At 51.1% G+C, this 17,436-nt stretch overlaps 2 protein-coding genes across 30 annotated transcripts in view; one reads left to right on the plus strand and one right to left on the minus strand.

Annotated features, from left to right (window-relative positions):
- Positions 1 to 867, minus strand: part of TEAD2 (TEA domain transcription factor 2) — a 33,115-nt gene extending 32,248 nt beyond the window's left edge. For 11 of the 24 annotated variants that reach the window (XM_077981001.1, XM_077981000.1, XM_077980999.1 and 8 more), the window contains exon 1: positions 719 to 802. The gene's annotated coding sequence lies outside the window, so the exon portion shown is untranslated. Of the gene's footprint in view, positions 1 to 377; positions 586 to 714 lie in introns of those variants that run through there. The other 13 variants (XM_077981002.1, XM_077981005.1, XM_077981004.1 and 10 more) reach the window with 9 other exon arrangements.
- On the plus strand, positions 156 to 13,815 carry DKKL1 (dickkopf like acrosomal protein 1). 6 transcript variants are annotated; one of them, XM_028839716.2, is made up of 5 exons: positions 156 to 290; positions 2,858 to 3,030; positions 3,806 to 3,946; positions 4,090 to 4,182; positions 13,417 to 13,788. In XM_028839716.2, the coding sequence occupies exons 1-5, from the start codon at positions 260 to 262 to the stop codon at positions 13,726 to 13,728; spliced, it is 750 nt and encodes a 249-aa protein (XP_028695549.2). In that variant the 5' UTR covers positions 156 to 259; the 3' UTR covers positions 13,729 to 13,788. The 6 variants fall into 6 exon arrangements, with proteins under 6 accessions (XP_028695549.2, XP_077837198.1, XP_028695550.2 ...); XM_028839717.2 differs by lacking the exon at positions 156 to 290 and adding an exon at positions 927 to 2,297 and having other exon boundaries at positions 13,417 to 13,815; XM_028839718.2 differs by lacking the exon at positions 156 to 290 and adding an exon at positions 1,879 to 2,012.
- The last annotated feature ends 3,621 nt before the right edge of the window (positions 13,816 to 17,436 follow it).

Here is a 17,436-nt window from a genome sequence, read left to right on the forward strand (position 1 = left end):
CGTGCGCCGTGGGCTCTGATCCAACTCAAGTTCCCAGCGACTTTCCGGAGGCCGGGAACAGGGAAAACTTTTTCCAATACAGTCAGATCCCGCCTCCCCGGAGGCTCCATATCCTCCACAGCTTTCCCAGGACCCCAGAGTCCAGGCCCCTATTCCCCTCCTCCCGCGGACCCTAGCAGACAAAGACCCCGGGCCAAGCCCAGCGGCGCTGCGGCGTTCAGGACCCCCGTAGGCCAAAATCCCAGCCCAGCCCTCCCCCATGTGGCCAGACAAAGGGACGGTGGAGCCGGGTAAGAAAGGTCCCCCTAATTTCCCGCCCCAGACCCTAAACTTCCAAAGAGGCAAGGCTTAAGATCCAGAAAGCCTCGTAACCTCACCTCGGCCACCCCAGAGGCCCTCCCTTCTCCGTAAGAAGGACCAAATGCCCCCCAGATTACACACGGGGTCCTTCTCACTCCAAAGTGACACCGCCGCAGACACTCGCACGCCCCACACCCCGCCAGCGCCCTTGGCCCGCACCCGCTACTGCGCGCACGCCCAAACTCAGACCCAGCCGCAGGCACCCTAACTCCGCCAGAGTTCCCACTCCTCACTGAGGCTCGGTCACCGGCGCAAATTCGGGCCCCCGGGCAAAAGAAGACTGCGAACCATTCAGAGACGGTCCCGCAAAGGCACGCCTCACCTCCTAACCAGCAACTCCCCACCCCAACTCACACACCCCAAAGCAGGATCCCCGACTCCCGCCGGCGCCTTCCTACCTCCCGGCCTGGGGCTGGGGAGCCGCGGGCGGGCGGGGCGCTGCGAGGGAGAAAGTTGCCGGGAGCTTTGTTTGGGAAAAGTGGGAGGGACCGGAGGGGGGGGCGGGCCCGGCCAGCGGACAGCGGGAAGGGGGATCGGACGGTGACAGTTTGGGGGAGGATTTTTGCTTTGGGAGAGATTAGTCTATCTCGGCGCTGGTAGGAACTCAGGATTTGGATGCTTGGGAAAGGAGGGGGTTTGGGGGTTCGGACTCCAGGTCAGAGGGAAAAGGCTGATAGGAGCCAGGAACTCCTGGTCTGAGGGAGGAGAGGCTGGGTGCTGGGACTCCTGGATCTGGGAGAGGAAGGGGCTGGAGATATGGGCTCCTAGGTCTGAGAGGGGACGGGGCTGGGCACCTGGAATCCCGGCTACCCTCTAGTGTTTGTGTATTGGGGGTGTGGAAGTGATACGAATACAAAGAATCTTTACTGCTCCGCCCTAAGGGTTTTTTTTGTGTGTTGTTGTTGTTTTGAGGATTGGGGTCTGGGGATGAGTTTTGACTGATTCCTATGACAACATGGTTTCCTTGTGACCTCACCACAGTTAAGAGTTGAGGGTAGGACAACCGGGAGTTTACTGGAGGCCCACGTAGGTGCAGATTCCTCATCTACAGGCTCTAGTGGACTGGAGACGGCTGGCGGCTGTCCCAGGACGGGGAAGAGCGCTTTGGTGCCTGAGAGAAGATGACTTAGGGCCCGGTCCCTTAAGGGTGAAGGGCTGGGTGTTCAAAATTACGGGACTAGAGGGGGCTGGAGTCCGGACCTGAGGTCCTCATGGAAAAGGGAAGTCTGATTCCGGGTTCCTTGGCAGATGAAATATACGGCTGGATTTAGGGTTTCCGGAGAGAACGGGACTTTTTAGTGGAACCGGAGCGGGAAAACCAGAAGGGACACGGAGAAAAGGTTCCGAGACAGATACACAACTAGAGTGAGAACTAAAAGGGCTGCTCGTACTCAGGTGTCTCCAGTAAGAGGAGCCTAGTACTGGAACTCGGGGTGCTGAGGGCAAGATCTGGGACGCAGGGGAGGGGCCCAGTGCAGGGGCGTGGCTTTCAGCCAAGGGGCGTGGCCATCTGAGATAGGGCGGGACTCCGAAACGAGGGCCGCAGAGAACACCTCCAGGACTTGGTCTCCAGGACTGAGGTCAACTGACAGGGGCGTGGTCTGACGGCGTGGGCGTGGCCAGGGAATGAACTCACGGCTCTGGCTTAAGAGGTGTGGTGAACGAAGGATGGGGCGTGGCTCTGTCACCAAGGGCGTGGTCATGGAATAGAGGCCGGGGCTCCTGGGTGAGGCCGGCAAGTTTGGAGAGTAGTCAGACAATAGGGGCGTGGCTACGGCTCGCGTAGCGCAACCAACGCTCTGGACCAGACCTGGGCTCGAGACCATAACTGTTCGGGTTTAACAGTCCGTGGGCGGCCGGAATCCGGGAGTCCGGTGACCGGGCTGTGGTCTAGCATAAAGACGGAGCCCAGAAGAAGGGGCGGGGTATGGGAGAAGGTGAGGATTGAGATCTGGTCGTGAATGTGGGAGAAAGTGAGGAAAAGACCATTGGATGAGGCCGGGTGCTGTGGCTTACGCCTGTAATCCCAACACTTTGGGAGGCCCAGGTGGTCGGATCACTTAAGGAATTCGAGACCAGCCTGGGCAATGTGTCGAAACCCCGTCTCTACAAAAAATACAAAAATTAGCCGGGCGTGGTTGTGCGCGCCTGTGGTCCCAGCTACTTTAGGGGGCTGAGGTGGGAGAATCACCTGAGCCCGGGGAGGTCGAGGCTGCAGTGAGCCGTGATTGTGCCACTGTACTCCAGCCTGGACGACAGAGTCTCGGTCTCAAAAAAAAAAGTATATGAGACAGAACCCAGAAGAGCCGGACCTGGGAGAAGAGGGGGCCTGGCAGGGTGGAGGGTGTGGGAATAGAAGAAAGAAGCAGTGGGGGAAATGAGCGCGGTGTGAGAGTTGCCTGAACTGGGGAGGCGGCCTGGGCAAGGTGCTGGAGAGGGGCGTCTTGGGTGGGGGCGTGGCCACTGCCCGGGGCTCTGACCCCGACCCTTGCCACAGCCTCCCCGTCTGCACCCACAATGCGGCATCGGCTGGTCCTGCTGCTGCTCCTCTCTGCCCTGGTGACCCCCTCCACTGCAGCCCCTATCCACGATGCTGATGCCCAAGAGAGCTCCTTGGGTCTTACAGGCCTCCAGAGCCTACTCCAAGGCTTCAGCCGGCTTTTCCTGAAAGTAAGTGATAGCGGAGGGATGGGGAAAGAAGTACTGAGAAGAGGTTCAGGGACGCAGAGTGGGAGATGGTTCGGGGCCAGGCAGGGAGACAGGCAGGATGAGAGTCAAAGGGACAGAGAGAGAGGGCAACAGGGAGACCAAGAGATAGGAAGAGGGAAGGGGCTGGGCCCAGGCTATAATCGCAGCACTTTGGGAGGCTGAGGCAGAAGGATCATTTGAGCCCAGTAGTTGGAGACCAGTCTGGGCAACATAGTGAGACCCTCATCTGTACAAAAAAATATGAAAAATAGTTGCAGGTGCATGCGCCTGTAATCCCAGTTGCTTGGAAGGCTGAGGCAGAAGGATCCCTTGAGCCCAGGAGGTCGAGGCTGCAGTAAGCCATGATCGCACCACTGCACTCTAGCCTGGATGACGTAACAGGGAGACCCTGTCTCTAAATAAATAAAGATATACGTGCATAAATAAGAGAGGAAAGGTAACAGGCAAAGAGAGAGGGAGATGGGACAGAGACAAGAGACTGGGGAAAGAGACAGGAGGAGAGGGGGATGGGGACAGAAGAGGAACAGGGATAGTAAGGCAATGGGACTGAGAATAGAGACAGAATTGATGGGAGATGGAGGCCAGAGGTTAGGCCCTAAGTATCAGAGGTCAGAAAGTAAAGGGGATGGGAGGGACTTGGGGCCAGGCCTCGGGAGCATCCTAGCAGGGCTGCAGAAGGGGCTGTACTGGGGAGATGTGAGGTCCAGCAGCTCACCAGTCCCTCCTCTGGCCCCAGGGTAACCTGCTTCGGGGCATAGACAGTTTCTTCTCTGCCCCCATGGACTTCCGGGGCCTCCCTAGGAACTACCACAAAGAGGAGAACCAGGAGCACCAGCTGGGGAACAACACCCTCTCCAGCCACCTCCAGATCGACAAGGTGCCTATGCAGGGAAGCCCTTCCTGGTGTCCCTGTGGGATCCCTCCATCCCTTCATCCCTCGTGCTGCAGTATCTGTTGGGAGGGAAGGAGGGCAGAGGAGGAAAGCAGGTTTGCTCTCACTCTCTCATCGGATCCTCACAGATGACCGACAACAAGACAGGAGAGGTGCTGATCTCCGAGAATATGGTGGCATCCATCCAACCAGCAGAGGGGAGCTTCGAGGGTGACTTGAAGGTTAGGACATGCCCCGCCGTCAAAGTGTCAGGCCCAAACATTTTGTTTTTGTTTTTTTTTTTCTTTTTTAAAGCAGAGTCTCACTCTGTTGCCCAGGCTGGAGTGCAGTGGCATGATCTCAGCTCACTGCAACCTCTGCCTCCCGAGTTCAAGTAATTCTCCTGCCTCAAGCTCCCTAGTAGCTGGAATTACAGGCGCCCGCCACCATGCCTGGCTAATTTTTAGTATTTTTTTTAGTAGAAATAGGGTTTCTGCACGTTGGTCAGGCTGGTCTCGAACTCCTGACCTCAAGTGATCTGCCCACCTTGGCCTTCCAAAGTGCTGGGATTATAGGCATGAGCCACCGTGCCTGGCGAGGCCCTAACATTTTCTGTAGTTTAGGAGGACAAGAAGAACTGACCCTCCTACTCCTCCGTGTGGAACTTCCTCCTTCTGAGCCTGTTTTGCCGTCTCTCAAGCTGGGCAATCCAACTGTCAGAAATGAGATTTTTCGACCTCAGAATACATCCCCAAGGGTTTGGTAGACCGTAGAGGGCTTTGTGAGTGTCAAAGTGGTTTTCTTTTTTTTTTTTTTTTAACTACATAATAGTCAAGTGTTTCTATGAGCACCAAAATGTCTTATAAACCAAGAAGGGTTTTTAATTCTAAGGGCTTGGAAAGCTTCACCCTCATACACCCCAAAGTGTGTTTTTGTCTCAAAGTAAGTGCTCTGCAAACTTCAGAGTATTTTTCAATCTATCCCAAAGTGGTTGGTAAACATCTCCGTTATAAACTCCAAAATGTTTTTTGTTGTTGTTTTGTTTTGTTTTTTGAGAATGGAGTCTTGCTGTGTCACCCACGCTGGAGTGCAGTGGCACAATCTCAGCTCACTGCAACCTCCACCTCCCAGATTAAAATGATCCTTCCACCTCAGCCTCCTGAATAGCTGGGACTACACGAACAGACCACCACACCCAGCTAATTTTTGTATTTTTAGTAGAGACGGGGTTTCTTTTTTTTTTTTTTTTTTGAGACGGAGTCTCGCTCTGTCGCCCAGGCTGGAGTGCAGTGGCGCGATCTCGGCTTACTGCAAGCTCTGCCTCCCGGGTTCACGCCATTCTCCTGCCTCAGCCTCCCGAGTAGCTGGGACTACAGGCGCCCACAACCGCGCCCGGCTAATTTTTTGTATTTTTAGTAGAGACGGGGTTTCACCGTGGTCTCGATCTCCTGACCTTGTGATCCGCCCGCCTCAGCCTTCCAAAGTGCTGGGATTACAGGCGTGAGCCACCGCGCCCAGCCGAGACGGGGTTTCACCATGTTTCCCAGGCTGGTCTCAAACTCCTGAGCTCAGGCAATCCGCCCACCTCTGCCTCCCAAAGTGCTAGGATTACAGGCATGAGCCACCACACCCAGCCCAAAATGTGATTTTTTTTTTTTTTTTTTTTTTTTGAGATGGAGTTTCACCCTGTCACCCAGGCTACAGTGCAATGGCACAATCTCAGCTCACTGCAACCTCTGCCACTGAGGTTCAAGTGATTCTCCAGACTTAGCCTCCCAAGTAGCTGGGACTACAAGTACACACCACCACGTCTGGCTAATTTTTGTATTTTTAGTGTAGACGGGGTTTCACCATGTTGACCAGGCTGGTCTTGAACTCCTGACCTCAGGTGATCTTCCTGCCTTGGCCTCCCAAAGTTCTGTGATTATAGGCATGAGTCACTGCGCCTGGCCCAATATGTCATTTTTAATACTGAAGAGCTTTATGAATGCTAAATGCTTTGTGTATTTCGCCTTTGGTAAACTTTTCTTTTTTTCTTGAAGTCTCACTCTTGTTCCCCAGGCTGGAGTGCAATGGCGCGATCTTGGCTCACTACAACCTCCACCTCCCGGGTTCAAGCGATTCTCCTGCCTCAGCCTCCTATATAGCTGGGATTACAGGCACCTGCCACCACGCCTAATTTTTCTATTTTTAGAGAGACAGGGTTTCATCATGTTGGCCAGGCTGGTCTCAAACTCCTGACCTCAGGTGATCCAACTGCGTCGGCCTCCCAAGGTGCTGGGATTACAAGTGTGAGCCACCATGCCCGGCCACCTTTGGTAAACTTCTACAAGTGACTGTAATCATGAAGTGCTTTGCAAAATCAGGATATTTTTAATCCTGAAAAGTTTTAAGAAACCCAAAGAGCTTGATAAATCCATATGATACCCATGTACACCCATGCAATATCTTCATTTTTAAAATGTTTATTTAAAATTTTATTTTAAAAATTTCAGGACAGGCGCAGTGGCTTACACCTGTAATCCCAGAACTTTGGGAGGCTGAGGCAGAAGGATGACTTGAGCCCAGGAGTTTGAGATCACCCTGGGCAATACAGCAAGTCCTCATCTCTACAAAAAAATGTAAAAAGTAGGCCAGGCACTCTGGCTCATGCCTGTAATCCCAGCACTTTGGGAAGCTGAGGCAGGCAGATTGCCTGAGCTCAGGAGTTCGAGAACAGCCTGGGCAACACAGTGAAACCTGTCTCTACTAAAATACGAAAAATTAGCCGGGCATGGTGGCCTGCACCTGTAGTCCCAGCTACTCTGAAGGCTGAAGCAGAAGAATTTCTTGAACCCGGGAGGCAGAGGTTGCAGTGAGCCAAGATCATGCCACACACTCCAGCCTGGGGGACAGAGTAAGACTCTGTCTCCAAAAAAAAAAAAAAAAAAATCAAAAAAGCAGCCAGGTGTGGTGGTGCGTGCTGTGGTTCCAGCTACCCAGGAGCCTGAGGTGGGAGGATTGCTTGAGACCAGGAGGTTGAGGCTAAAGTGGGCCCAGATCATGCCACTGCACTCTAGCCTGGGCAACAGAGTGAGACTCTGTCTCAATCAATCAATCAATCAATAAAATTTCAAGCCTACAGAAAAGTTTTTTTTTTTTTAAACATATTTTATTATTTTGGAAATGAGTCACCCTGTGTCACCCAGGCTGGAATGTAGTGGTGCCATCTTGGCTCACAGCAACCTCCACTTTCCAGGTTGTGGAAAGTAAAAAGTTTCTCTGTAAAGTTTTTTTTTTTTATTAAATAATAAATCATAAGTGTTAGAGATAATAGTTTTTTTAAAACTAACTTTTTTTAAGCCTCTTTGCTTTGTGTTAATAATGCTTTCTTAAACTATATCTTATGTAGTTGTTAGATATAAGGAAATAAGTACATTCTGTGTCCTTGTACTTTTTTTTTTTTTTTTTGAGACGGAGTCTTGCTCTGTCCCCAGGCTGGAGTGCAGTGGAGCCATCTCGGCTCACTGCAAGCTCCACCTCCCAGGTTTACACCATTCTGCCTCAGTCTCCCTAGTAGCTGGGACTACAGGCGTCCGCCACCACGCCCGGCTAATTTTTTGTATTTTTAGTAGAGACAGGGTTTCACCTTGTTAGCCAGGATGGTCTCGATCTCCTGACCTCGTGATCTGCCCGCCTCGGCCTCCCAGAGTGCTGGGATTACAGGTGTGAGCCACTGCGCCCGGCCTGTGTCCTTGTACTTTAACCAAGATATTTGGTCTCGACATGCTCAAGCATGTCCCGGCTCACAGCTTATGCCCCTTCCTCATTAGGAAATGTTATTACTTCTCTAAGTCTTTTCGCAAGCAACTTCCTCTTTTCCTTTGTTCTCCATTGCCTTTACTTATTTAAGAAAGTTTTTTAAGTTGTTAGCTAATTGGGTTTAGCTTAGACTGTGAGATCCAGCTCCAACCAATGGAAACAGGACATAGCAGTAAGGACCCAACACATAAGGGACAAATATTCCTGCCTTTCTTTGTTCATTGTGCTCTTGCGGCAGGATTGCTGATGGGCAGCACCCTTTCTGCAGAAAGTAAAATTGCCTTGCTGAGAAAACTTTTTGTCTGAATGCTGATTTTTCCTTGCGACACCAAGAAATAAGCATTTTAATTCTGACACAGATTCAAGCAATTCTCCTGCCCCAACCTCCCAAGGAGCAAGGATAACAGGCATGCACTACAACATCTGGCTAATGTGTCTTTTGTTTGTTTGCTTTTTGTATTTTTAGTAGAGAAGAGGTTTTGCCATGTTGGCCGGGCTGGTCTTGAACTCCTGACCTTGGGTGATCCGCCCACCTTGGCCTCCCAAAGTGCTGGGATTACAGGCAAGAGAATTTTTTTTTTATTGAGACAGAGTCTCGCTCTGTTGCCCAGGTTGGAGTGCAGGGGCGCGATCTCAGCTCACTGCAAGCTCTGCCTCCTGGGTTCACACCATTCTCCTGCCTCAGCCTCCCAAGTAGCTGGGACTCAGGCGCCCACCACCACACCCAGCTAATTTTTTTGTCTTTTTTAGTCAACGGGGTTTCACTGTGTTAGCCAGGATGGTCTCGATCTCCTGACCTCGTGATCCGCCTGCCTTGGGCTCCCAGAGTGCTGGGATTACAGGCATGAGCCACCACGCCTGGCCTGTATCATTTTCTTAATGACTTACCTTAGTTTCTAACAAATCCGTGGTACAGTAAGTTATATTAAGACATAGTATTTTTATGAGTTTTTTTTTAATTATTATACTTTAGGTTCTAGGGTGCATGTGCAGAACGTGCAGATTTGTTGCACAGGTGCATGTGCCATGGTGTTTTGCTGCACCCATCAGCCTGTCACCTGCATTGGGTGTTTCTCCTGATGCTATCCCTCCCCTGGCCCCCCACCCACAACAGGCCCTGGTGCATGATGTTCCCCTTCCTGTGTCCATGTGTTCTTATTGTTCAGTTCCCACTTGTGTGTGAGAACATGCAGTGTTTGGTTTTCTACTCTTGTGTTGGTTTGTTGAGAATGATGGTTTCCAGTTTCATCCATGTCCCTGCAAAGGACATGAACTCATTCTTTTCTGTGGCCAAGTAGTATTCCATGGTATATATGTGCCACATTTTCTTTATCCAGTCTATCACTGATGGAGATTTAGGTTGGTTCCAAGTCTTTGCTATTGTGAATAGTGCTGCAATAAACATACATGTGCATGTGTCTTTAAAAAAAAAAAAAAAGGCCGGGCGCGGTGGCTCAAGCCTGTAATCCCAGCACTTTGGGAGGCCGAGGCGGGTGGATCACGAGGTCAGGAGATCGAGACTATCCTGGCTAACATGGTGAAACCCCGTCTCTACTAAAAATACAAAAAACTAGCCGGGCATGGTGGCGGGCGCCTGTAGTCTCAGCTACTTGGGAGGCTGAGGCGGGAGAATGGCGTGAACCCGGGAGGCGGAGCTTGCAGTGAGCCGAGATCACGCCACTGCACTCCAGCCTGGGAGACACAGCAAGACTCCGTCTCAAAAAAAAAAAAAAAAAAAAAACAATAAATATCCCTATAGTCTCTTTTCCATAAACCAAAATTTCTCAAGGTTGGCATCATTGGCACGTGAAGCTGGATAATCTTTGTTGTAGGAGCTGCCCTGTGCACTGTTGGATGTTTGGTAATATCCCTGGGCTCTATACCCACTAGAGAGAAGTTGCCTCCTGCTGGGCACGGTGGCTCACACCCGTAGTCCCAGCACTTTGGGAGGCAGAGACGGGGATCATGAGGTCAGGAGTTCAAGACCAGCTTGGCTAACACAGTGAAACCCCATCTCTACTAAAAATACAAAATATGGGGCCAGGCGAGGTGGCTCATACCTGTAATCCCAGCAGTTTGGGAGGTTGAGGCAGGCAGATCATGAGGTCAGGAGTTTGAGACCATCCTGGCTAACACAGTGAAATTCTGTCTCTACTAAAAATACAAAAGAAATTAGCCAGGCTTGGTGGCGGGCACCTGTAGTCCCAGCTACTCAGGAGGCTGAGGCAGGAGAATGGCGTGAACCTGGGAGGCAGAGCTTGCAGTGAGCCGAGATCGCGCTACTGCACTCCAGCCTGGGCGACAAAGCGAGACTCCATCTCAAAAAAAAAAAAAAAAAAAAAAAAAAATACAAATATGGCCAGGAGCGGTGGCTCATGCCTATAATTCCAGCACTTTGGGAGGCCGAGGCGGGCAGATCACCTGAGGGCAGGAGTTTGAGACGAGCCTGACCAACATGGAGAAACCCTGTCTCTACTAAAAATACAAAATTAGCCAGGTATGGTGGCGCATGCCTGTAATCCCAGCTACTCGGAAGGATGAAGCAGGAGAATCATTTGAACCCAGGAGGTGGAGGTCACAGTGAGTGAAGATAGCCCATTGCACTCCAACCTGGGCAACAAGAGCAAAACTCTGTCTCAAAAAATAAGTAAATAAACAGGCTGGGTATGGTGGCTCACACCTGTAATCCTAGCACTTTGGCAGGCCAAGGCAGGTGGATCACCTGAGGTCAGGAAGTCGAGACCAGCCTGGCCAACATGGTGAAACCCTGTCTCTACAAAAATACAAAAAATTAGCAGGGCGTGGTAGCAGGCAACTCTAACCCCAGCTACTTGGCAGGCTGAGGTAGGAGAAATGCTTGAACCTGGGAGGCAGAGGTTGCAGTGAGAGGGGATTGTGCCATTGCACTCCAGCCTGGGCGACAAGAGTGAAACGCTGTCTCAAAAAAATAAAAAATACAAATACAAAAAGTTAGCTGGGCGTGGTGGCAGGCGCCTGTAATCCCAGCTACTCAAGAGGCTGAGGCAGAAGAATTGCTTGAACTGGGGAGGCAGAGGTTGCAGTAAGCCGAGATTGTACCATTACACTCCAGCCAGGTGACAGTGCAAGGCTCTGTCTCCAAAAAAAAGAGAAGTAGCCTCCTCACCTGCACCGATTTTAACACCCAAAAATCTCTCCAAACTTCGGTTGAGAACCCCCGGCCTAGATTGTAGCTTCTTAACATTTTATCTATTTGTATTTTTTTTTTTATTTCTGAACCATATGACAGTAAACGGCTGACATCATGACACTTCACCCATAAATACTTCAGCAGACACTCCTGAGACTGATATATTCTCCCACAAGACCACACTACCATTTTGTTTCTTTATTTTATTTTTTTTTGAGACCAAGTCTCACTCTGTTACCTAGGCACAATCTCGGCTCACCACAACCTCCATCTCCTGGGGTCAAGCGATTCTCCTGCCTTAGCCTCCTGAGTACCTGGGATTAAAGGTGTGTGCTACCGCTCCTGGCTAATTTTTGTATTTTTAGTAGAGACGGGGTTTTGCCATGTTGGCCAGGCTGTTCTCAAACTCTCAACCTCAGATGATCCACCCATCTTGGCATCCCAAAGTGCTGGTATTACAGGCGTGAGCCAACGCACCTGGCCCACAGTACCATGTTCACACCCAAGAAAATGTGGCTATCAAACTGTTTTGGGTGTTTATTTGTTTGTTTGGAGGTGGAGTCTCACTCTGTCACCCAGACTGGAGTGCAGTGGTACAATCTCAGGTCACTGCAACCTCCACCTCCCAAATTCAAGAGATTCTCCCGCCTCAGCCTCCGAATAGTTGGGATTACAGGCACACACCACCAAACCTGGCTAATTTTTGTATTTTTAGTAGAGATGGGGTGTCACCATATTGCCCAGGCTGGTGTCAAACTCCTGACCTCAAGTGATCCACCCGCCTCAGCCTCCCAAAGTGCTGTGATTACAGGCATAAGCCACCATGTCTGGCCTATCCAACTGTTACTGTGGTATTACTTTGCTAGGGTTGCTGTAACAAAGTACCACAAACTGGGTGGTTCAAACAGAAATTGATGGTCTCACAATTCTGGAGGCTGGATATTCAAGATCAGGATGTCAGCAGGGCTGGTTCCTTCTGAGGCTGTGAGGGACAATCTGGTGCTTTGCTGGCCACCTTTGGTGTTCTTTGGTTATGAAAGCATCATCCTGATCTCTGCCTTTGTCTCCATCTTCTGTACTCCCTGTGTGCATTTGTGTCCGAATTTTCCCTTAGCATAACACCACCAGTCACAGGCCAGGCACAATGGCTCACACCTGTAATCCCAGCACTTTGGGAGGCTTGGCGGGCGGATTACCTGAGGTCAGGAGGTCGAGACCAACCTGACCAACATGGTGAAACCCTGTCTCTACTAAAAATGCAAAAATTAGCTGGCATGGTGGCATGCCCCTGTAATCCCAGCTATTCTGGAGGCTGTGGTGGGAGAATTGCTTGAACCCAGGAGGCGGAGGCTGCAGTGAGCTGAGATTGTGCCACTGCACTCCAGCCTGGGCTACAGAGCGAGACTCCATCTCAAAAAAAAAAAAAAGAAAAAAAGAACACCAGTCATGTTGGATTAGGGCCCAACCTAATGACCTCATCGTCACCAATTATATCTGCAATGACCCTAGTTCTAAATAAGGCCACATTCTAATGTATTAGAGGTTAGGATTTCAAAATATGAATCTGGGGAGGAAAGAATATAGTTTCTGGATCTTGCTCTGTTGCCCAGGCTGGAGTGCAATGGCACGATCTTGACTCACTACAGCCTTTGCCTCCCAGGTTCAAGTGATTCTCCTGCCTTAGCCTCCCGAGTAGCTGGGATTACAGGAGCGTGCCACCATACCCAGCTCATTTTCATATTTTTAGTAGAGATGGGATTTCGTCATGTTGGCCAGGATGGTCTCAAACTCCTGACCTCAAGTGATCTGCCCACCTCAGCCTCGCAAAGTGCTGGGATTATAGGCATGAGCCACCAGCCACCGTGTCTGGCCAGAAGGAAACAATTTAACACCTAACAATCTCCTGCAGGGCTTCTCAGACCTCATCTTACTAAAAGGCAGACTGACTCAGCAGGTCTGGGTGGGGTGGGACCTATTAATTTGCATACCTCACAACAGCAGCCCACCCTTTGAATTGCAAGGACCGAATAGACACTCAGTCCATATTCAAACTTTCTCCCTCGACTCAAAGCTGTCCTTGAAAGCTTTTGATTCATGATCAATGAAGGATCACACATTGCATTTATGGTCATGAGTCTTCAGTAAACCCAAGAGCTTTTAGTCCCAAAGTGCTTTGTACATTTCAAACTGCTACCCTCTAAACCTCAGAGAGGATTTAATCCTAAAGTGCTCTATAATCCCAACAGGCATTATAATCCCTGAAGTGCTCTATTTCCTCCCTTTTGAAAGCCCTCAAACAAATTTTCCAATCCCAAAGCATTCTACAAACCTCAGAGTATTTGTAATCCTTAAGTGTAAACCCAAGTGCTTTGTAAACCTCAAACAGGGCTTTTGAACCCACAAAGCATCCTGTCATCTGCAAAGTGGGCTGAATAGGTTAGTGGGGACTGGCCATCCTGGGGTGCTATTTGGAGTATGAGAGAGTCTCCTTGTTCTTCCTCCCCAGGTACCCAGGATGGAGGAGAAGGAGGCCCTGGTACCCATCCAGAAGGCCATGGACAGCTTCCATGCAGAACTCCATCCCCGGGTGGCCTTCTGGATCATTAAGCTGCCACGGCGGAGGTCCCACCAGGATGCCCTGGAGGGCGGCCACTGGCTCAGCGAGAAGCGACACCGCCTGCAGGCCATCCGGGATGGACTCCGCAAGGGGACCCACGAGGATGTCCTAGAGGAGGGGACCGAGAGCTCCTCCCACTCCAGGCTGTCCCACCGAAAGACCCACTTACTGTACATCCTCAGGCCCTCCCGGCAGGTGTAGGGGTGGGGACCGGGGAGCACCTGCCTGTACCCCCATCAGACCCCGCCCCAAGCACCATATGGAAATAAATTTCTTTCTTACATCTAACACCACCATCTCCTTTCGGCATTTATCCCCAAGCCCCTGCCAACTGGACCATGGCAAGGGCCCCCAGTCCCAGCTCTGAGCATGACAGCTGGCTGTGCTAGCTCTTGCCTAAGTCTACCAGGCTTGATTTTCTCATTCAGGCATTGTCTATGCTCTAGCTCCATCTGTCCACTCAGCACCCAACCCTGTCACCTCCAGCCCCGTATGCACTCCCAACTCTTAGCTTTTTTTTTTTTTTTTTTTTTTTTTGGAAACAGGGTCTCACTCTGTTACCCAGGCTGGAGTGCAGTGGCGCAATCACAGCTCACTGCAGCCTCGACCTCCCAGGCTCAGGCGATCCTCCCACCTCAACCTCTCTCAGTAGCTGGGACCACAGGCATGCGCTACCACCCCCAGCTAATTGTTGTATTATTTAACATAGGGATCTCCCTATGTTGCTCAGGCTCATCTTGAACTCCTGGGCTCAAGTGATCCCTTCACCTCGGCCTCTCAAAGTGCTGGGATTACAGGCTTGAGCCACTGTGCCTGGCCCCCAACTCTTTCACTCCAGACCTGTCTGTTTACGTGGCCCCCGTACTGTTACTGCCATAACAAATGGGCACAAACTTGGAAACGTAAAACAACACAAATGCATTATTTCACGTATCATCCTGGTCAGAAATCCAGGATGGCTCCACCAGCCCTCACCTCTGGGTTTCGCAGGGTGTCAGCCACCTGAGCTCTCACTGGGAGGCTCTGGGAAGAAGCTTCTTTCAAGCTCATTCAGATTTTCAGCAGAATCGAATTCTGGGCTTCTGGGACTGAGGTCCCCATGTTCTCACTGGCTGTCAGCTGGGGGCCACCAACCCTTAGCTCCAAGAGGCCTCTCTCCGGTTACTGCAGGTGCACCTGACATCCCAGAGCCACAGCCCAGTGTCATGGCGGGACTCTGACTTCCCCTTGTGTCCCATCTCTGGTATACCTTCCTCTTCTGGCTGAGACAGTCCTCTGCTTTGAAGGGCTCATGTGATTGGACTGGACCTTCCTGGACAACATACTTACAGGTTCCAGGAATTAGAGGGTGACCATCTTTGGGGGACCACTATCCAGCCCCACTCAGGTCCTTCCCATGTCATCTCCAGCCTCGACTCTGTTGTGTCCACACCCGCCTATCCTAGTCTTCATCTTCTCATTCCAACTCACCCCGATGGAAGGACTCTATCTCCAACTTGCTATTTCTCTCTTTGTCCCTCTATCTGACCCTCCCTGCTCACCACCCCAAACTCCCTCACTTCCAGGCCTGATGCCTCGTCCAAACTTGGAAGCTCACAGAGCTTGCCTTTGGTGGTCTGTCCACTTTGCCCTTCCCCAGAGCATTTCCTGTCCCCTCTGAGAATCCTCCGTCATGACCCATCAAGGAGAAGGCTGATCTGATCCTCCCCAGTGCTGAGTCCCATCTAGGACCTGGACATGGCATGTACTCTCTCCCTTGAGGCCCAAGCTGAGCGCTGGATCACCCCACAGACTCACACACTCAGGAACCCAACAGTGAGTACAATGAATGCAAGTCAACTTTTTTTTTTTTTTTTTGAGACGGAGTCTCGCTCTGTCGCCCGGGCTGGAGTGCAGTGGCACGATCTCGGCTCACTGCAAGCTCCGCCCCCCGGGTTCAAGCCATTCTCCTGCCTCAGCCTCCCGAGTAGCTGGGACTACAGGCGCCCGCCACCATGCCCGGCTAGTTTTTTGTATTTTTTTTTTTTTAGTAGAGACGGGGTTTCACGGTGTTAGCCAGGATGGTCTCGATCTCCTGACCTTGGGATCCACCCGCCTCGGCCTCCCAAAGTGCTGGGATTACAGGCTTGAGCCACCGCACCCAGCCCTTTTTTTTTTTTTTTTTTGAGACGGAGTCTCGCTCTGTCACCCAGGCTGGAGTGCGGTGGCCGGATCTCAGCTCACTGCAAGCTCCGCCTCCCGGGTTCACGCCATTCTCCTGCCTCAGCCTCCCGAGTATCTGGGACTACAGGCGCCCGCCACCTCGCCCGGCTAGTTTTTTGTATTTTTTTTAGTAGAGACGGGGTTTCACCGTGTTAGCCAGGATGGTCTCGATCTCCTGACCTCGTGATCCGCCCGTCTCGGCCTCCCAAAGTGCTGGGATTACAGGCGTGAGCCACCGCGCCCGGCCTTTTTTTTTTTTTTTTTAAACAGAGTCTTGCTCTGTCGCCCAGGCTGGAGTGCAGTGACATGATCTCAACTCACTATGATCACCGCCACCACCCAAGTTCAAGTGATTCTCATGCCTCAGCCTCCCAAGTAGCTCACCACCACACCCAGCTAATTTTTGTATTTTTAGTAGAGATGGGGTTTTACCATGTTGGCCAGGCTAGTCTCAAACTCCCAACCTCAGGTGATCTGCCTGCCTCATCCTCTCAAAGTGCTGGGATTACAGGCATGAGCTACCACGCCCGGCCAAGTTTGGCTGCTTCTAAGGCCTCTCTCCTTGGGTTGAGGATGGCTGCTTTCTCACTGTGTCCTCACATTGTGTTTTTTTGTTTTGTTTTGTTTTGTTTTTGAGACAGAGTCTTGCTCTGTCACCCAGGCTGGATGAAGTGCAGTGGCGTGATCTCCGCCTTTCAGGTTCAAGAGATTCTTCTGTCTCAGCCTCCCAAGTAGCTGGGACTACAGGCACACACTATCATGCCCGGCTAATTTTTGTATTTTTTAGTAGAGACAGGGTTTCACCATATTGGCCAGGCTGTTCTCAAACTCCTAACCTCATGATCCACCCACCTTGGCCTCCCAAAGTGCTGGGATGACAGGCGTGAGCCACTGCACCCGGCCCACATTGGCTTTTATTTGCAATCCTAGAATAGGGCAGTACCTCATTCTGTAAAGTAGAATGAGTGTTCCCATGAGCCGAGCAGAGAAGGGTGGTTTCCGATCTCGGCTCACTGCAATCTATACCTCCCGGGTTCAAGTGATTCTCCTGCCTCAGCCTCCTGAGTAGCTGGGATTAAAGGCTCCTGCTGCCACACCCAGCTAATTTTTGTATTTTTAGTAGAGACGGGGTTTCACCATGTTCGCCAGGCTGGTCTCGAACTCCTGACCTCAAGTGATCCACCCACCTCAGCCTCCCAAAGTGCTGGGATTACAGGCGTGAACTACTGTGCCTGACCAGGGATTACGTTTCTTTTTCATTTTTTTTTTTAAATTTTTTTATTACAGAACAATTATCTGTCATCAAACTATCAGATTCGTTTTGAATACTTCCTTTTTTTTTTTTTTTTTTTTTCCTTTGAGATGGAGTCTCGCTCTGTCGCCCAGGCTGGAGTGCAGTGGCACGATCTCAGCTCACTGCAACCTCTGCCTCCCGGGTTCAAGCGATTCTCCTGCCTCAGCCTCCTGAGTAGCTGGGACTATAGGCACCCACCACCATGCCCGGCTAATTTTTTGTATTTTTAGTAGAGACAGAGTTTCACCATGTTAGCCAGGATGGTCTCCATCTCCTGACCTCGTGATCCGCCTGCCTCAGCCTCCCAAAGTGCTGGGATTACAGGTGTGAAACACCGTGCCCGGCCCCAATTGATTATTTCAAAGTTATTTTACTTGTGGCCAGGTGTGGAGGCTCATGCCTGTACCCCAGCA

The sequence above is a fragment of the Macaca mulatta genome, chromosome 19 (assembly GCF_049350105.2).
Source record: "Macaca mulatta isolate MMU2019108-1 chromosome 19, T2T-MMU8v2.0, whole genome shotgun sequence".
Lineage (NCBI taxonomy): Eukaryota > Metazoa > Chordata > Mammalia > Primates > Cercopithecidae > Macaca > Macaca mulatta.

Bases quoted from the DNA above. Each gene is read 5' to 3' on its own strand.
- DKKL1 (XM_028839716.2), top strand. From the start codon at position 260: ATGTGGCCAGACAAAGGGACGGTGGAGCCGG. The intron at 3,031-3,805 runs GTAAGTGATAGC...CTCTGGCCCCAG, and splicing joins TCAGCCGGCTTTTCCTGAAA to GGTAACCTGCTTCGGGGCAT. The intron at 4,183-13,416 runs GTTAGGACATGC...CTTCCTCCCCAG, and splicing joins GCTTCGAGGGTGACTTGAAG to GTACCCAGGATGGAGGAGAA.